This window comes from Clarias gariepinus, chromosome 4 (genome assembly GCF_024256425.1).
Source record: "Clarias gariepinus isolate MV-2021 ecotype Netherlands chromosome 4, CGAR_prim_01v2, whole genome shotgun sequence".
Lineage (NCBI taxonomy): Eukaryota > Metazoa > Chordata > Actinopteri > Siluriformes > Clariidae > Clarias > Clarias gariepinus.
In genome coordinates this window covers 28,428,512-28,446,681 of record NC_071103.1, presented here as the reverse complement: position 1 = coordinate 28,446,681, position 18,170 = coordinate 28,428,512, and the positions used below count along the sequence as shown (strand labels likewise).

Genomic DNA, 18,170 nt, shown 5'->3' with positions numbered 1-18,170 from the left:
CATGCTGGATGTGCAGATATGCTTGTAAGTATATTAACATCTTTTAACACAAGAGGGCAGCATAAACGAAAGAACGAACAAACAATTCAAGCGTCTCGTGAGTGAGAGGGAGTAGTAGACATTTGCACCTAAGCTCTTAATACTTTTATTATTATTATTATTATTATTATTATTATTATTATTAATCCTACATAAGTTAGTCTTTAACAGTAACCCACACAAGCTGATGACCTGAGAATTTTTTTTTTTCAGATCTTACTTTTTTTTTTTTAAGTATTAAAGCATTTTCATAGTAATTTCTATTAAGGGACTGGCAGTGAGAAAATAGCTTTGAAAATGACTAATTTGTAAGCATATGGAATGTTTTTTTGTGCTAATTTAACTGGCGTTTTAAAATCTATATCAAATGATACTTTTAAAAAATCCAGACCGTTTTTTTTATTTTGAATTTGTATCCATGTTTCTCATACCAGTGCTCAAATTCAACCAATGCAAAATTCAACACAAAACAAATTTCATATCTAGGTAGGCAAAAGTATTTGAGCCTGAATCATGTTGTGCAATTCTGCATCTCTTACAATTAAATGCCTTCCCCACGAAGGAGTGTCACATTATTAACAGAAAAAATGCACTTATGTATTTAAATCAGTTGTACTGTGTCACAGGAGTGTAGGGGGAAGGTGTGTGGGTTGCTAGCTGAGGTTTTTATATTTTTTGTTCATTCACCATCTCTCTCTCTCTCTCTTTCTTTCTGCCAAATACATTGTATAGGTCGCTTTTATCACAGCATTTATAATTCTGTGTATACATGGTGTACTGTGGTATCTGGCACCAAGACATTCCTGTCCTATAAGTTGTCACATCTGGCTTCCTTATGTCAGACTTGTTTTTCTGGCACATCCCACAGATGCTTGATCAGATTTAGACCTGGGGAATTTTGAGGCCAAGTCAACAATTTGAACCGTCATTGAACTCTTTCTCTTGAAACTCAAAGGAAAAAGTGTCTCAGGAGACAGTGGGGACTGGGGTCATACGGGGTTCTCTGACTGATCTGCAGCTGTGCAGCCCCATTTGCAGCAAGCTATTATGTACTGTGTTCTGACAGGTTTTAAAATCATTGCACATATTCATTTTTCAGCGAAATTGTGTAATAGTAGCTATTTTGTGGGATCAGAACAGACAGCCATGCTTTGCTTCACATGCACCTCATTGAGCCTTGTGGGCAAATGACCCTGTTATCAGTTTAGTACTAATTTAGTTTAGTAAATACTGAAAGCATCTCAAGATCTGCTGTTTTGGCCATGCTTCAATGCTAAACATTACACTGTATACAAATAAATACACTTTAATACGGAGTTGGTCCTGCTTTTGCAGATATGACAGCTACCACTCTTCTTGTCCAGATTTTGGAGTGTTTCTTTGGGAATTCATGCCCATTTATTTTGTAGAGCATCTATGACGTCAGGCACTGATGACGAATGAGATGTCCTGTCTTGCAATCTCTGTTCCATATCAAAATACCACATGAGAAAACAACAATTCAGTCAAACCGGAAAAGGTAGACGTCTCATCCAATCAGCAGTAAGAATCAACATGCCTATGTGTGGTTTGCTTGTTGATTCTTACCGCTGATTGGTCGAGACTTCTGTCACTCAAAATATACAGGAAGTATTGCAGCTTCAGGAAAGTTTAAATGTATTTTCATTTAAGGATCCATTTCAGTATTTTAAGAGTCTACATGTCCGTAAGTTTAAACCTGTTCAGTTTTGTTATTTTGTTTTTGAATTTGTTATTTTGTTTTTTAATTTGTTATTTTGTTTTTGGTTTTGCTAATTTATTTTTAAATTTGCTATTTTGTTTTGGGTTTTGTTATTTTCTTTTGCACTTGTCGGCTACCATACTTTATAGTCCTTGCTTTGTGCACTGGGGTACAGTCATATAGGGCCTTCTCCAAATTGTTGTCTCAAAGTTGGAAGCATAGCAAGGTCCAAGATGCCGTGGTCTGCTGAAGCATTAAGATTAAACCTTCACTAGAGATAAGAGGCCTGACCGAAACACCTGAATTAAATCATTAACAGGTTTGGCGGAATACTTTAGTCAATATACTGTGTACGTCAGTGAACTTTTGTCAGTTATGGCCTTCCATATGGTGGCACTATGAAAATGGGCGGAGCAATGGCGTTCCTCATTGCGGTCTGAAGCGACGGCCGAAGACGCATACTAAGACACTACACAGTATGCCAAAGAAGTACGCCTTTCCACATGGAGCGTACTGTGTAGTGTAGTAGTGTAGTACCCGGACGTCGCTTTGCGTTTCACCCACGGCTCTGTCTCTGACTCGCTCTGTACGATATGCTTAATATTAGCCGGGTTTTTACAGGAACGACCTGTTTAATCAGCGCTCCGGACTCTTTCCGTCCTGCATAAGAGCCTGCAAGCTTTAGGGAGATAGTGAAGGTTTTTAACGTTTATTGTTTTTACAGATTATTGTTTTTTTAGGCCAGCAGGGTCCATTGTTAGAGTTGTTGTTTGAATATCTAGAAATCATCTCAGAGCATGGAGAGCAGAGAGAAGGAAAGCAGGTCTGATGGAGAATGTGAGTCTGCTGAAGAGGAAGAAGTGGATCCCCGGGTTCAGGTACCAGGGCTGTTTTGACGCAGTCTGCTCGTTTTTTATTCATTTTTATAAAACCAGTTTACTTTGCTTTCCAATATTTTGAACATAAAAAACACAAACAAACACGAGACTATATCTATAGACTATATGTCAAGGCCAATTTCAATGTAATTCATGTCTGGCTCCAGATACGTGAACATTTTGTCTTGTGTTTTGTCCCAGATCATATTAGTGCACACTTTAGACCAAAAAGGTTCAATGGATCCTTGAGAGTTTGAGAGCTTAAGAGTGTTTTACATTTAACCCCAAGACATTTGATTACCACTGGTTATATTACACAGCATCTGGAGCAAAGCATTCCCACGGGACATTGCTCCATGCTTCTTCTCTAAATTTGGCATATTTTTTTGTAACAGGGGGAACTGGAGAAGCTGAATCAGTCCACAGATGACATCAACCGATGTGAGACCGAACTGGAGGTACAACAGTGGATTTATAGTTTTATAACCTTCATGTATCGTGATGACTTTTTTTTTTGTTCTGTTTAGTTGTTTAAGTCTGAAGCTTCGTGCAAAGCTCAATTATCATCATGACTAAAGACTACACAGACTAAATGTTTCCGCAAGTTGCCAGGCCTGTCTGTTTTATGCCTGTTGTCTGGGAATCAACAGTGTGGTTTTCACATCTGGCACATGAAAACGTGCATGAAAAAGCTGTTTATTTTAATGTTAACTTTAATGCCTCATATACTTTTCCTTTAAACCGCTAAACATGTAATTGCATGAAATAATATTGAAATGGCCCAGAGGTTTCACAGTACAACAGTATTATTGTACTATGGTGATTGACTGTAAATCTAAAAATAAGCCAGGTGTTGCTGAGTGAGCTAAAGAAATGGTAGAAATCATTAACCAAAGCTGCTGTTCTTATGGCACATGACTGTATACAATAAACAACCAATCGTTGCAACCCATGAAAGTTATTGTACTAAGGAATCAGCCTTCCTGCCAAGCTCTAGCTAGAAAGGTTTGATTGTATGTGACTGTCGATCGGTTCAAATTCAGTGGTAGAATCATATGAGGTATTGCTTCTGTATGTGCGTCGGCCTGGAAAAGCCTTGACATGGTTAAGATATGAGGTTTTGAATATGTTTTTTTTTTTGCATGTATCTTAACCTCACATACCTGTAAAGGTCTAGCAATATCAAGTAAAAAAACTTTTCACTTTTACTAAAATTTGCCAGGCCTTACCTCTGCGTGCATAACCTAGTCTGCTTATGGAAAAGTGACGTCTATGTGTAATTTTAGATGAATTATAAGTTTATGATGGTAAATGAGTTTTTTCTTTATCAGTTTCACCTGCATCAGTCTTATTATTTGAGGTGAACATCACTTAGAACTAGGACTGGATGATTTGTTTAAAAGATCGTGTAGTGAATACTTGACACATTGCAATTGCAATTTGAACTGTGATGTGGAACTATTTAAACATTAAATGTTTCACTTAGCATGTATTGTATACATTAGAAATTTGCGAAAATCCATTCAGTAATTCAATGTAATTAGTGAAGGTTAGTAAACAATAGTGTAGTGTAGTAAACAATATTACCCCATGTATTATCCTATAAATGCAGCCTTTTGCAATTCAGTAATTGCAGTGGTCCATACTGCGATTTTTATTTTATTGCAATTAATTTTGCAGCTACTCAGGATATTTTAACATGAACCCATCAGAGCCTCTTCACTCTGTTCACCCTAACATTGTTGTGAAAAAACCTTGACTGCTGTTTTATGTATGTACTCAGAGTGTTTAAACACTCTTTTCTGTTTTACAAACAGAATTCCAAGGTTTATTTCCAGTATTGGTTTAACATGTAGCTATCTACAAACTTTGTTTTAAAAATTGTGTTTATGTTTAGGTAGACTCATTTTAGGACTGCACTTAATGAAGTGGCTCCACGCCGAACATATTTTTTACAGGCAGAAAGCCAGTTAGAAAGCAGCCTAAATATAAAAACCTTTTTTTGGTAGAATGAATATTATCATTTTATTAAAGTTGAGATGTCATGATCTGTTATTGGTTTTCAGAATTTGGCTGGAAAACCAGATTTAACTTGTTTTCCCAGGTCAACTTACATACACACGACTTCAAGAGGACACCACGTGAACACACAGATTTACAAGTTAATCAGCCATTCATGTGGTAGCAGTGCAATGTAAAAATCACACAAGTGCAGGTCAAGAGCTTCAGTTACACATGTTTATGTTTACAACAAAGATCAGAAGGAAGAAATTGTGTGGGGTTTGTTAATGTATTCATGGCATGAATGTTTGGCAACAGATGGGCTGGTTTGAGTATTTCAGAAACTTTTGATCTCATGGGAGTTTAACACACAACAGCCACTAGAGTAATAATCTGCTCATCTTGAAATGTAAGGCGTTTACAGTTCATCTTTTGTGGTAATGGGTGCTATTCCATATAAATCTTTTCAAATTTTTGTAACTCAAAAACTTCCAAAAGGAATAATTATTAGATTCTTTCTATTGCATCTTTAAACAAGCTGTGTTTTTTTCCACTTGTCCAGTTGTTTTATTATAGTCTCAGTGGAAAAGCTAATCTATTTTGGATGTCCCGTTCAGGACAATGTACAGTATTAATTTAAATCAATTATTTGAATGTATATATCACTACTGTGGAATTCTGAAAAGTTCACCATTCTACTAGCCTTGGTTTCATCAAACTTAATGTGTGATGATTGATGCTGTGATTTCCAGGATGCCAGGCAGAGGTTTCGCTCTGTGCTGGTGGAAGCCACACTGAAACTGGATGAGCTGTTGAAAAAGATCGGCAAGGCCGTAGAGGACTCAAAGCCATACTGGGAGGCACGCCGTGTGGCACGCCAGGTGAGAATGCTAAGTATTAGCTTTGCTCAAAACACATCTCTACCAAAGTGTCTTTTCCTGTATAGACTGGTGAGTTTTATGTCTCTCTGAGCAGCATTTAGTAGCATTATATGTTACAATCTGCTCTCTTGTATTTATTTATATTATTTTTTACCTTTGCTGTTTTCTATCATGTGGCAAAAAAGGGCTTTTTCTTTTTCCAAGTCGAATGACTTGCAGACCAGAAATAGGTTGTAGTATAAAGACAGTGGTGGCAAAAAGTATTAAGACATGTGCACTGTATTGTAGTTCTCACTGTGCACAAAAAAGGTGGCGTTACTAATTAGTTCTAGACTGTCTGGCTGTGTGCTTATCAGAATTGGCGGATTTAGTTAATGGATGGAATACATATGTAGCAGGAATTTTACTTTATGAAGCTGGGGTGTCCACCTCTGCACAAAAAATGGCTATGACTAAAGCTATGATTTCTATTGAACTTCTGTGGCAAATTTCTGTACATGATCTTCAGGAAGTTATCAAGCAGGCATGGATTAAATAAATGACACCAGAGAACTACAAATGTACAGTACCATTTTGTATTTAAATGTTTTGATCTACTGTAGGCTCACAGTTAGTTATTACCACTAATTATAATCTATGTACTAAGTTATCCCATACATTGTATAAAAATGGCAACAATTCAAATTCTAATTTTATGTTGTATACACAGCCATACACAAGATATGCAGTGAAATGCCTATATGACCACTCATGACCTAAAATTAAAGAAAGAAAACAGAGTATTTAAAGAAAATAAAATAAGAGAAAATTATACAAATGTAGAAAAGCTTTAGCTGGAAAATTTACAGCATGTACAAGGTTGCCAATTAAATGGAATTGAAAAAGAAGTAAATGAAATGGTAAAGTGTATAAGTTATACAGGATAAGGATATACAGGGTAAATATATTAAATTAAATGGCAGGTGTATTTTCATCTTGGCAAACTAATATAGACTGTTCTTTGGTCTTGTTCTCCTGAATATGTCTTAAACAGATTATTGATATTTTGAGCAGCGCAAATATGAAAACCTCCTATAACTGTGCTCCTTTGTCTTTTAGTGTTGGTGCACAGTCTGTGCCAGACTCAGTAGAAATCTATTAAGCTAACAAATATGCTTTTGCCTTGGAGTATACTGGAATCACAAGCCTTGCATTGTACCACAGGTGTTCAGGATAGATATAGTTGGTGAAGGAATAATTAAGCTACACAGCTTGAATATTGCAGCAGATGTGTTATGGTAAAAAGCACAAGCAGCTTTGACTGAGTATTTACAGATTAGACAGATCCCCTAATTGGTGACGTGGTTTGATTTGAGGAGCAGCTCATTGTGTCCAGCAGGACATTATATCTTCTTTTGAAGTCCATTTTGCTGAAGCGAATCCCTTTAATCTCCACAAAAATCCCAAACGCTTATAACTTAGCTCCGGCGTGGTTATATGTTGGTGTTGACTGTGTTTCCGCTGGAAAAGACCAAAACATTTTATTTAAAAGAAAAAAAAAACTAGTAGTGTGATTGATGTCTACCTTCCCCACTCTCTGGCCGTCATTTCCCCCCTCTTTTTTCCTTGCTGTCTCCTTCTAATTCTTTCACCTACTTGTTTTTGTCAGGTTGTTAACAACGTCAGGCTCAGTGGTACAATGCCTAACAACCACGCACAAATTGTTTTTCACACTGTCTGTGTCATACACTTTTTCAGGCAAGAGCTTGAGTCTAACCAAACTGATTACAGATTGTGGTCTACGTTTCTGTACTGAATGCTGTGTGTTCTTGTTTACATCCAATTGCAACCGTAGTGTTCTCATCATCAGCATTAGAATTTTAACAAGATCCAATGTACTGTAACACAAATGTTAGTCATGAACATGATTTCGTGAAGGTTTCCAAAACAGTAATGCCAAACGTATAAAAATTGTCTGTTATTTTCATAATAAAGAGTTGATGTTACTATGTAACGAGTAAAGCATTGTGGGACATGCAGTTTTAGAAAAAGAATAACCAGCATGTTTATGTAAGGTGGTCTGATACTTGTTAATTTTTAGATATTGCTAGTTTATTTTGCTGCAGCTTGATTATTATTATTTATAAGTAATGTTTTTGTGATTGTTTAGTTTAACACGTTAACCTTATCTATTTCCTTAAGGTAATACATATGAGAGGTAAAATATGAAAACAAACATTATTTATTTTGTTAAATTAGTTAAATTCAGATTGGCAATTAATGAATGAGTGATTTATAATTATTACCCATACTGTGAAATTTTCATTAAACAGCTAGTTTCTGTAATTTAATTATATTGACACTAATCAAGTATTAATGTTGCTATTATTTTGACACATTCTGATTTTGATTTTAAACGGCAATACATAGCTATTAAATCTTTCATTTTGTATTCAAATATATTTATCTAGACTAACACCAAATAAAGGCACAAATTATCTCATTAAGATGATGTGTTGCCAATATTTATCTAATGTTTGTTACTAAAAAATTAAAAAAAAATTCTGACTATGCATATCTTACATTTTTCTCTCTCTTGAAAACTGTAAGACAAATCATTCTGACAGACCCAAGAGATATTGTGTAAGTTGTTATTATAGAAAGATAATGTACATAAATGGGCACATTAACATAAACCTGAGATTTGCCTTACAGCCAGCTTGAACTGTTGCCAGAGCTGCTGGTGTAGAAGCACATTCTAACCAATCAGAACCGACAGTATAACAGGGCTATAATATAATTAGTTTCTTATGAGTCCCATCAGATGGAGTTTTTTTTTTTTGGTTTGTTTTTTTTTTTTTTTTTTGGTTTGTTTTGTTTTTGGTGGGTTTGTTTTAGTTTTGACAAATTGTCCTTTCCCACATCCACATTCTTTTTTTGTTGAACACTGGATACGAGGTGTTCAGATAGATAAGGTTATAGTGCTACTTGTTCACTTATTTGTATATCATCATACTGTAATGTTTAATGCAGGATGTTTTTAGAGTGACACAATAAGAAAGCATGATTCATCACAACAAGGCATTCTCCTTAGATTATTTACTAGAAAAGTGGACAGTTTAGGTTCTTAAGTGGATAATTTTGTTTTTAAGACTTTTATCAGAGTAGATGTAGATTCATGGTTTAGGAATTAGTTGTCGTTGAGCATTTTCAGATGAGGTGAATCCCAGGTCATGCAAACTTTTGGCATTAGATGTGCTGGCAAATGCTAAAATAACGCCTGTATTTTTGCACATTTATCATTATAATTCTTTTGTTTTCCTCATGGGTAATGAATTCTATTCTCTTAACTAATGATCAAAGTATCAACAGATTGAAGTGCTGGTTTATAACTTAAACGTTGCAAATGTGTTGAAGTCAAAACGGTTCTGTTTTTTGAAAGCACACAGAAGTGACTAATACACAGATACAGGAAGTGTGGGTAAACAGTCATTTGCATAAAACTTGGCGTAATTAGTTATTGATCAAAAGGTACAGTAACCTTTGTTACTACTTGTAGCAATGGTGGAAACCTGTTTTAATGAAATGTGTCACTGAATAAATATAAAGCAATAAGTATATGTGAATTAAAGACACTCCTACAAGAACCAGTTTCTGCTAATATCATTGTGGTATTGGCCTGGAATGAAAATATTGTTTTCATTATTTTAAAATACATTGACTACAGATGAAACCCAATGTTGTCCAAAGTGGAGTTTGATGCTAAGAAAGTCCTCATAGCTGTTCATGTTTTCACATGCTGGGCCACTTTCACATGTTCCTTTTTTTTAGCGTGGCTAAGATTAGAAGGAAATGAATCAGATAATAGAAGTGGCACTTCCTTTGTTTATTTCTGACCTCTTTTTTGTTTAAAGCACTAGTGGCTGCTAGCTGGATTTTCCAAAGTGGATGTGTTGGAAAACACCCAGTGTGACTTAAAAGCATTTAACAAAAACCTTGCTAGCTTGTATCCATTGCTTTTGGTGCATCTCTCAGTTTTCTTCCTTTCATAACTGATAACTGCTGATTTCTGCTTCTAGTGATCCTAAATGTTTGACAGAGCATTAGTAAAACCAAACTGTATACAGGTTTCAAACAGGGACTGAAAATAAAACATCATAAGTAGCCCTTATTGCATATAAAACAGCCATAAACATTTAAGACAAATAAGATGGTGCAGTTCAGATTACACAAATTGAAATTGAGCATATAGCTTCAGTGTCATTTAGAATTATAGCAAAGTATCTATATTTTAACATTCTGCATTATAATATTGATAGAGATTCTACATGTTTTATTTTATACAAATATGCTATATAGATAAATATATATTGTATATTGAATCATTGATTTTGTTGTAATTGGGTTGAAAAATCCAGTGATGTTTTGTAGTACTTATTTGTTCAAGGTTTTGTTTACACATTCTCACTTCTCTGTATTTGGCTGTGTTTCTCTGCAGCAAGCATAAGGGTTGCACATTGCAAATAACCACTTTGTCAGATCACCCTATTTGCTTACTTATTTCTTTACATCATTGTGCATGTTTGTTTAATTTAAATTGTGTTTCTGTATTCAGACTATAAGCTTTGAAATGTAGAGAGCTTTCTAAGGAATGAGCCTTTAAAGAAGGCAAAACTCATATGGTATATAGTCCATATGTACAGTACAAATATAATGCAATAAACAAGACTGAATTAAGATAACTGGGTCACACCCTGTGTTCCAAACATGCCAAAAATTATGTTTTTGTGTATGGAATGCATCCTTAAAACACATTAAACCAGATGTATCTGGATCCTTATTTTGTTCAGTTATTTAAGAAAACACGAAGGCCATACACAGACTGAATAAGTGGCAGACATGTTAAAGAGAGGAATTTCCTGATTTAGATCCTTGTATGATAAACAACACAGTTTTTAGTTCTCAGTCCCTAAGGCCAGAAACGCTTTTCCCATTAAAGTTAATGATGCACTTTACCAAGTCATAAAAAAAGCTTCTCTGTACTGAGGTTGAGGAAATGCAAATGAAATGCTGCCTTTTTTTTAAATCAATGGTAGATTCATTTGGTCTCATGCATTTAAATGTAACACACCTTGTATAGGGGCAAATAAGTAAAGATGATGTATTCATTTTCCACAAAACGTTTAAATATTTTGCTGTGTTTATGAATAAACTGAATGTTAGGTCTGCCTCCTTCTGAATTGAAACCCGATATTTAGCTGCATAGTTCATACACACTTACACACTTGCACATTTGCACATGAAACCTGGTACACATTTAGACCTCAATGAGCTGAACAACTTTTACATTGCATGTCATGGGCTCTATTATCTATATCTATCTATTCAGTATAAAGTTAGTCATTTGCAAAACACACCCAATGGATCTTGATGTACTAGGGGATTTATACGGTCGCCAACAAACTGGGCCTATGTGATCTATAAATACATTAAGGATGCAAAAATTGCGGAGGGATTTTGATATCTCAGCTGTGTTGATGCCTTAAATTTATGCTGAAAAGTGGTTAATGACTTGTGACATCACATCCAGCGACCTCACATTAAGTGACACAGGACAGCACACCTGTACTGTAAAAAATATGTTAAGAAATTTGCCACAGTATTTCTCCTTTTTATGTGAATATTTTTTTCCTGCTCATAAGTGTAGCATGGTACCATTTTTCTTATTTGATTTAAAGTGTGGTGAAGAGAAGGCATTCATCTTCAGTTGATCTAGGGATTTTTAGGTTTTGGTTAATTTTAGTCCTAATATACTTTTTTTTTGCCCATTTATAGTCCCTTGATTATGTTGTCTAACTGCTACATAAACTATAATAAGAAACTGTTGCCAAGTGTAGTTTTGATGTTTGGGGATGTCAGCCAAGTTGAATTTTTGTTTTTGTCTGAGTGACGACCTCCTAACATTTATTTCATTTTATTTTATGGTTTACCCTCTGTGTTGTTTCAAAATGTAGTGCAATGATTAAATTCACCTTTTGAGTTTACCTGCAGAATATATATAGTTGTTAACATGTAGTTGCCTTACTCATCTAGTTGATTTGGGAAGTTCTGTTAACCTGGAAGAGAGCTAGCTTAGAGTTTCCTAAAAAACTGACTAGATCAGCACTTTTAAGCATCACGTGTTATCAGGCAGTGCTTTTCATCAATATGTCAGTTCTAAATTTGCATAGGACAAGAGTCATTACAGTCAGGATAGATCTTTTGCCAGTTTATTCCCTTTTTTATTTGTTGGAAACTAAGCTACTTAACGTTTCTGACTAAACTTAAGTATTAATTCCAGGTACCTATTAATACAATTTGGTCCAAAAGTAGTGACACAGTTTTTGCATTTTTACCTTTTGTTTAGCCCCACAATGGATTTGAAATGTAGCATTCAAGATGTGATTGAAATGTAAACTTTAAACCTATATTCAAGGGGTTTAAAAATTAATTAACAATTTAGAATTTATAGCCACATTTTATGGTCCCTCAATGTTTTCGCAGGCTCGGAAGCATTTGCACAAAACAACATCATTATTTTAGGAGAAACTTAGTAATATTTCTAAGCAAAATCTTTGTAGTCAGTGACCATTTGGAAATCACAGACCAAATGGCTTTCAAGTTTCCTCTTTGCTGCAGCCTTCTTCAGTTGCTGCTTGTTTGTGGGTCTTTCTGTCTTCAGTTTTGGTGTTGCTAAGCTGGTGTTGCAGTGCATCCATCTTTTTTTTAAGAATGTGCCCCATCACGTATTGAGAGCTTATTTACTGTATATTGATCAGCTAATACATAGTATTTAACACTTAATCAATGCCTGACCTTTATCTACTTAATTTGCTATGCAATAGAAACAGACCACACCTAGCCATCAAACTGCTGCTAGGTGAGGGGAATCCCTTAATCAAGATTTCATCACTTCTTGAATGCTTCATTGATTGCTCCATTGTGTTGGTGTACAGAGCCAAAAATATGAGTATGAAAATTAATTAACTGTAGTTGTTCTGACCAGTGTGTGTAAATATAAAGGTAAAGATCTCTGTTATTTAAAGAGTTATAAAGATAAAAAATGCTTATTGCCATGAACAGGATGTCAATTGTAAAAAAAAAAATTAAAAAATAAAAAAAAGATGCAAAATAAAACAGTGTAAGTAAAATAGTTGGTGCCATTGGAGAACCTTGTGTATTAACTAAGCAGAAAGATTAGTCTTTATCTTTGAGTAGAACAGGATAAATAGGCTTTATCTGTAAAGAAGTTTTTCAGGCATTTTCTATCAATACTACTATAAATAGCATATTAATAGTAAGACTTTAATGTTCTTACATAGGAAGCATTTTCAGTTGTAAAATCCACACTCCCCTAAGTCCTGGTATTCCCTTTTTGTATCATGTATGCCGTGTTAACAGCTTTGTGCTCCTGTTTCAGTCCAACTGACAGAGTCCAAAGTTCCCAAAATGTGTAATGCATGTACAGAGACATTGTTGTGTAATTATGTATTCTCAGTGTGTTATAAAAGCAGACTAGAATATTGCAAAGAAGGCCCAAAAACAAGCTGGTCCCACTGCAGGAGTTCCTGTGAGTCTGCTCTGTATCCTGGCATCATACTGCTCGTAGTGTAATGCTGATCATGCTGCCTTGTGCCTGTTTCCCAGGCTCAGCTTGAGGCTCAAAGAACAACACAAGACTTCCAGAGAGCCACTGAGGTGCTTCGGGCTGCCAAAGAAACTATCGCCTTGGCTGAACAGAGACTGCTGGAAGAAGACAAACGGCACTTTGACTCGGCTTGGCAGGAGATGCTGAACCACGCCACACAGAGAGTAAGTAATATGTAATAACATGAGCAAATAGGTTACATAATCACTAATTGGCTGTACAGTGCAATTTAAATAAAAGCTAAAAGCTTCCTGTCATTCTTTCATCTTTTAATTAAAATTGTCTGATTAAAAAAAAAGTATGTTTTTTTTTAATCAACCAATTGTAAAATGTTATTTAAACATCAGAATTTACATATCATACACAAGATCACTGAGCAGCTTAGGTTTATTTTTAAACACATCTCAAATTTGAAGTGCCAAGTGTCAAGTTAACCACAGCAGTGCAAATGGCAGTAAAGTTGTTGTAAATGTGCTGCATTTGAAGGTGATGGAGGCAGAACAGACGAAAAGCCGCAGTGAGCTGCTACATAAAGAGACAGCAGCCAGATATAATGCAGCCATGAGCCACATGAAGCAGCTGGAGAAGAAGCTCAAACGCACCATCAGCAAGTCCAAGTGAGCCTCCTATTTCACATGGTTAAAAATTTCAATCTCCAAACCAGTCTTTAAGTTTGATATTTAAAAGAACTTTGTGCATATGACAATAGATTTCTCAAACTGGATTAGTGGATTTTATTTACCTCAGTCAGTTTCACACTAAAAAGTTGAAACATGTATAATGCAGGATATGATGCTTTTGTACGCTTTAATCATCATCTATTTGATAAGAGGATCTGATCACACAAGCATGTTGTGTTTCAGTAGGGATTTGAAACCTTCATTTTTGTAAACTGTATTTAATTTCTGGGCGCACATAATCAGGAGTACTTTTTTTTTTTTTTCTGCCAAACTGTACTTCCCAATTTGCAAGTATACAGTTTTATATCAGTCCAGCTGAAAAACGTGAAATCAGAGACAGAAAATCCTCTTCTCAGCATTCACTAAAACTGACAGGCATGCAGAAATTGTTGTTACGGCATTAGATACACTTTTAATCATAATTTTGCTCTCTCTCTCGCTCTCTGGCGCACAGACCTTATTTTGAAATGAAGGCAAAGTACTACTTGGAGCTAGAGGTAAGTGTTTATAAAGTTATGTTTCCATAAATGTAAACAGTTGTAAGCCTGGACCGACTCTAAATTACTGTTTCTTAAGTTTGTAATTCTTATTTAACAAGTACATTTGCCCCTTGTGTGACTATTCTCTCTCTTTCCTTGTGTTTTACTGCATCTCTTACCATCATAGCAACTGAAAACAAATGTGGATGACCTTCAGACCAAGTTGACACACTCAAAAGAGGAATATAAGACGGCTCTGAAAAACCTAGAGATGATCTCAGACGAGATCCACGAGCGCCGGCGCTCCGTAGCTATTGGCTTTCGGGAGAGAGGAGTGGGGTCAGAGGGTGACGGGATCACTGGAGATGATATTACCAACTTTAAAATGGAGTCTGATGGCATATCCAGTGAGTAGACACGGATTTCTGAAATTACTGAATGTGTCACACAAGTATCTGCACAATTATTATTATTGGGGAAAAAAAAAAAAATATATATATATATATATATATAAATAAAACGGCACATTATAATATAAATATATAATGCCACATTATATATAAATTGCGCATATATGCAATTTATATATAATGTGGCAGTCACAAGGTCAGGTTTTAAAGGTTTTTATTTGAATCTAGTTTTATTCCTTATGCTACCGGGCCAATGCTTGGATAGTTTAATTAATAAAACAATGTGCACCAATGTTTTTGTTTGTGCCAATAAGAGAGCTGGCAATAGGATTCCCTGTTTTTCGTCCTGTCTCAATCTAGTGACATCAGAGATGTTTGAGGATGAGAACTGCAGTAACAACATCATGTCTGAGGAGGATTCAGAAACACAGTCTACATGTAGTATGAACTCTGGAGGCAACAGCCCATTGCCACTGCAGTGCCCCTTCTCTTCTTCCTTATCTCCATCATTTACATCTTCATCCTCCTCATCTCCTTCTCCCTTATCACGCCCATGCAGCCTGGAACTGCCTAGCACTGTTTCTCTGTCAGACTTTGCCTTGATTTCGCCTATCCTTGGACCACGAAGTGAATGCAGCGGAGCCTCCTCACCTGACTGTGACATGGAGAGAGGTGAGATGTTCAGAGCATAACATGTTAAGGTTTATTTAGATTTTCCAACTCTGTGGGAGGTAACAGTATCACTCTTTCGCATTGTACAGCACACACCACACACTTGTCCTTGATTATTTTTCTATATCATGCCTCATATGTTATTTCTTACATATTGTCCACACCTGTTATGAAGATGGGGGCACTAATTTTTGCACCTGTGACTCATGAAATTCTCATAATCGTTATGATAAGTAGACCTGATGCCTCTGCCAAATGCTGTGACAAAGCAGAATTTCAGCTGGGGCCATTACATTTCCTGTGTTATAAATACTAGCTCCTACTTCCTCTCACTCTCTGAATATCACAAGATGCATGTAATAATTTACAATTGTTTCAGTTTTCGTGTGTGTGTGTTTATATACAGGTGACAGAGCAGAGGGAGCCGAGGATGAGTTAAACAACACTCTAAACAACAACAGCAGTAGCAGCATTAAGTATCGCTTCCATTTCCTGTCCCTAAAACACGGCCAAATAGACAACAGCAAAACTACAGAGCATAAACCACTGGGAATGGCCTAGAGTATCACCAGCACTACACCACTGCTTATTGGGGCAGATATTGGGGCTGCTATTACCTGATCACTCCCACCCTTGTAAAAGATGTGTGCAGCTCTCCATCTGTCTCTTGTATGATTCAACAGTTTTTATTTTGCCAGGGCTACTCTGGACCTTACTGGCAAAATCAGTGAAACAGTTAGAGGAATTTGTACGTTTAATATAGTAGGAATGATTTCTTACAGCACATGAAGGAAAAAGAAAACTAAGTGATGAAGTCTCATTTACCACTATGAGGAACATCATGGAAATAATGTGATCTAAATAATGTGATTATATTTCTGGTTATGGACCAGGGGCACCACAGAGACATTGTTGACATGATGAAATAGAAAGCAGGCAAAACAGTATTTTGAGAATTAAACACATTGTTAATTGGCTGCTTCGGTAGGCCAATAAGGGCGCATGTGCCATCATGCTGAATGGTTGTTCTCCACATGCTCCTTTTAACTGTTTCATCATCTGCACTGTATGCTCTTTATTTCAGCAGCAGCAGGACCAATAAAGTGGAAATGTGCATGCTGCCATAAGCAATAGATAATGCGATGTGATATTTCCAGCTCTTGTTTGTAGATTAAAACATGGATTATAAAGGCATAATCTAGTTTTACACTGTCACTTAACTTTGTTAGCAGTTGGGCAGACTCTAAGATGTCAGCATGAATATTGATCAGTTCTTTAATATTGTAGCTTCTGCTGCTAGATACAGGGGCACAAGGCACAGCTTCAGTCAGGTCAGTAGACGGGCCACATTTATTTGTTGCAGCTGTTTTGTGTATTAGAAATATCTTTAAAAGCTGTGATTTTGTGTCTTGTTCATTCTAGTCATAGATTTAAGTCTTTGGTCTTCTATTTAAATAAACTGTGATTGTAATTTTTTTTTCTGGCTTAAAATAAAGTAATATTCTGATCATTGTAATCTTTTCATGAGCGCTTTCTGCATTTATTTATTTATTTTTCTTTACAGGGGATTTATTATGGAAAATAAAATGTAATTTTTGTTCTAGACATTCAGACTAAGGTCACTTTATCAATCTGGAGTGACTCAATTCTAATTTCTATTTATTTTTTTGTATGTCTAAATGGATTTATCTACTGTGGGCATATCTGATGCACATATCTGATACACATTCATGTCACTAAAATGAGAACAGGCAGATCGGAATTCATGCAATTATTTTTTGCCTTTGTACAGTAGGTCATTTACATTGGCACTAGACTGGTACATTTGGAAGTGAAGTGAAACAGGGAGTGAGGTATGACAAAAATGCTTGTTTTGCATAGACAACTGAAAAAAAATATTTATATATATTTTTTATATATATATATATATATATATATATATATATATATATATATATATATATATATATATATAGTTTGTTTGTTTTTGGACCTGAAAACAATTAAGCCACATCTCTATGGATTTCACAAGTATTAACCTGGCAGACGCATGTATCCCACTATTTAATGAAACCCAGATGAGGATGAATTTCCAGTTAAGTTTAACTTCTTTCCAGTGTTTACCCCCTCTTGTCATTTCTAGGAATTTTTCCATGTAACTTGCATGTCTAGCCAAATGTCTGTACAGCTGAATTAAATTATAATTCGGAAATGGCTTCATTTTTTGCTGTTATACTGATGTAAAACACATGGAAGATGAATTATGAAACCAATTAGTTTTTTTCACAACATTCATAAGTCTTTGTATCAATAATGCACTTTACACTTTTCTGTCAAGAGGGGGAGACAACTGTTTGCAAATCATTTTATAGGATTTTTTTCCTATGGGGGTTAAGCTTTATTGTTTTCCGCTCCTGCCGTGATCTAAGCCTTGGGACTGGACTACTTTTTTCCCCCTGTTGTTCCTGCCAGATTATCTGCCAGCTATTAACATTTAAGCAAAACACATATCAACCACACAATATGGATGTCAGGATACAAAAAAAGTGTTTTAAACCTTTATATTTTTATTCTTTTGATTCAAGGAAGTGTATCTGAGGGATAATCCAAATTAGAAAACATTTTAATTTGTAAAACATTTATATATTAAGTGCACCTACAGTAGTAAAGAAGATAATTGTATATTGATTTGGTGTCAGTGTGATAAAAACTAAATAAAAACTGAGCACCACAACTAGGTAGAA

General features: G+C 35.5%; 1 protein-coding gene across 2 annotated transcripts; it reads left to right on the top strand.

The window, feature by feature from the left end:
- The first annotated feature begins 1,863 nt into the window (after positions 1-1,863).
- sh3bp5b (SH3-domain binding protein 5b (BTK-associated)) lies at positions 1,864-16,942 on the top strand. Of its 2 annotated transcripts, XM_053493542.1 has the most exons (10): positions 1,864-2,457; positions 2,542-2,637; positions 3,033-3,095; positions 5,391-5,519; positions 13,185-13,349; positions 13,672-13,802; positions 14,320-14,362; positions 14,532-14,751; positions 15,115-15,426; positions 15,833-16,942. In XM_053493542.1, the coding sequence occupies exons 2-10, from the start codon at positions 2,557-2,559 to the stop codon at positions 15,985-15,987; spliced, it is 1,299 nt and encodes a 432-aa protein (XP_053349517.1). In that variant the 5' UTR covers positions 1,864-2,457; positions 2,542-2,556; the 3' UTR covers positions 15,988-16,942. The 2 variants fall into 2 exon arrangements, with proteins under 2 accessions (XP_053349517.1, XP_053349516.1); XM_053493541.1 differs by having other exon boundaries at positions 1,864-2,637.
- The last annotated feature ends 1,228 nt before the right edge of the window (positions 16,943-18,170 follow it).

Coding starts and splice junctions, on each gene's coding strand:
- sh3bp5b (XM_053493542.1), top strand. CDS start 2,557: ATGGAGAGCAGAGAGAAGGAAAGCAGGTCTGATGGAGAATGTGAGTCT. Junction 13,350..13,671: donor TGAACCACGCCACACAGAGA/GTAAGTAATATG, acceptor CTGCATTTGAAG/GTGATGGAGGCAGAACAGAC. Junction 13,803..14,319: donor CGCACCATCAGCAAGTCCAA/GTGAGCCTCCTA, acceptor TCTGGCGCACAG/ACCTTATTTTGAAATGAAGG.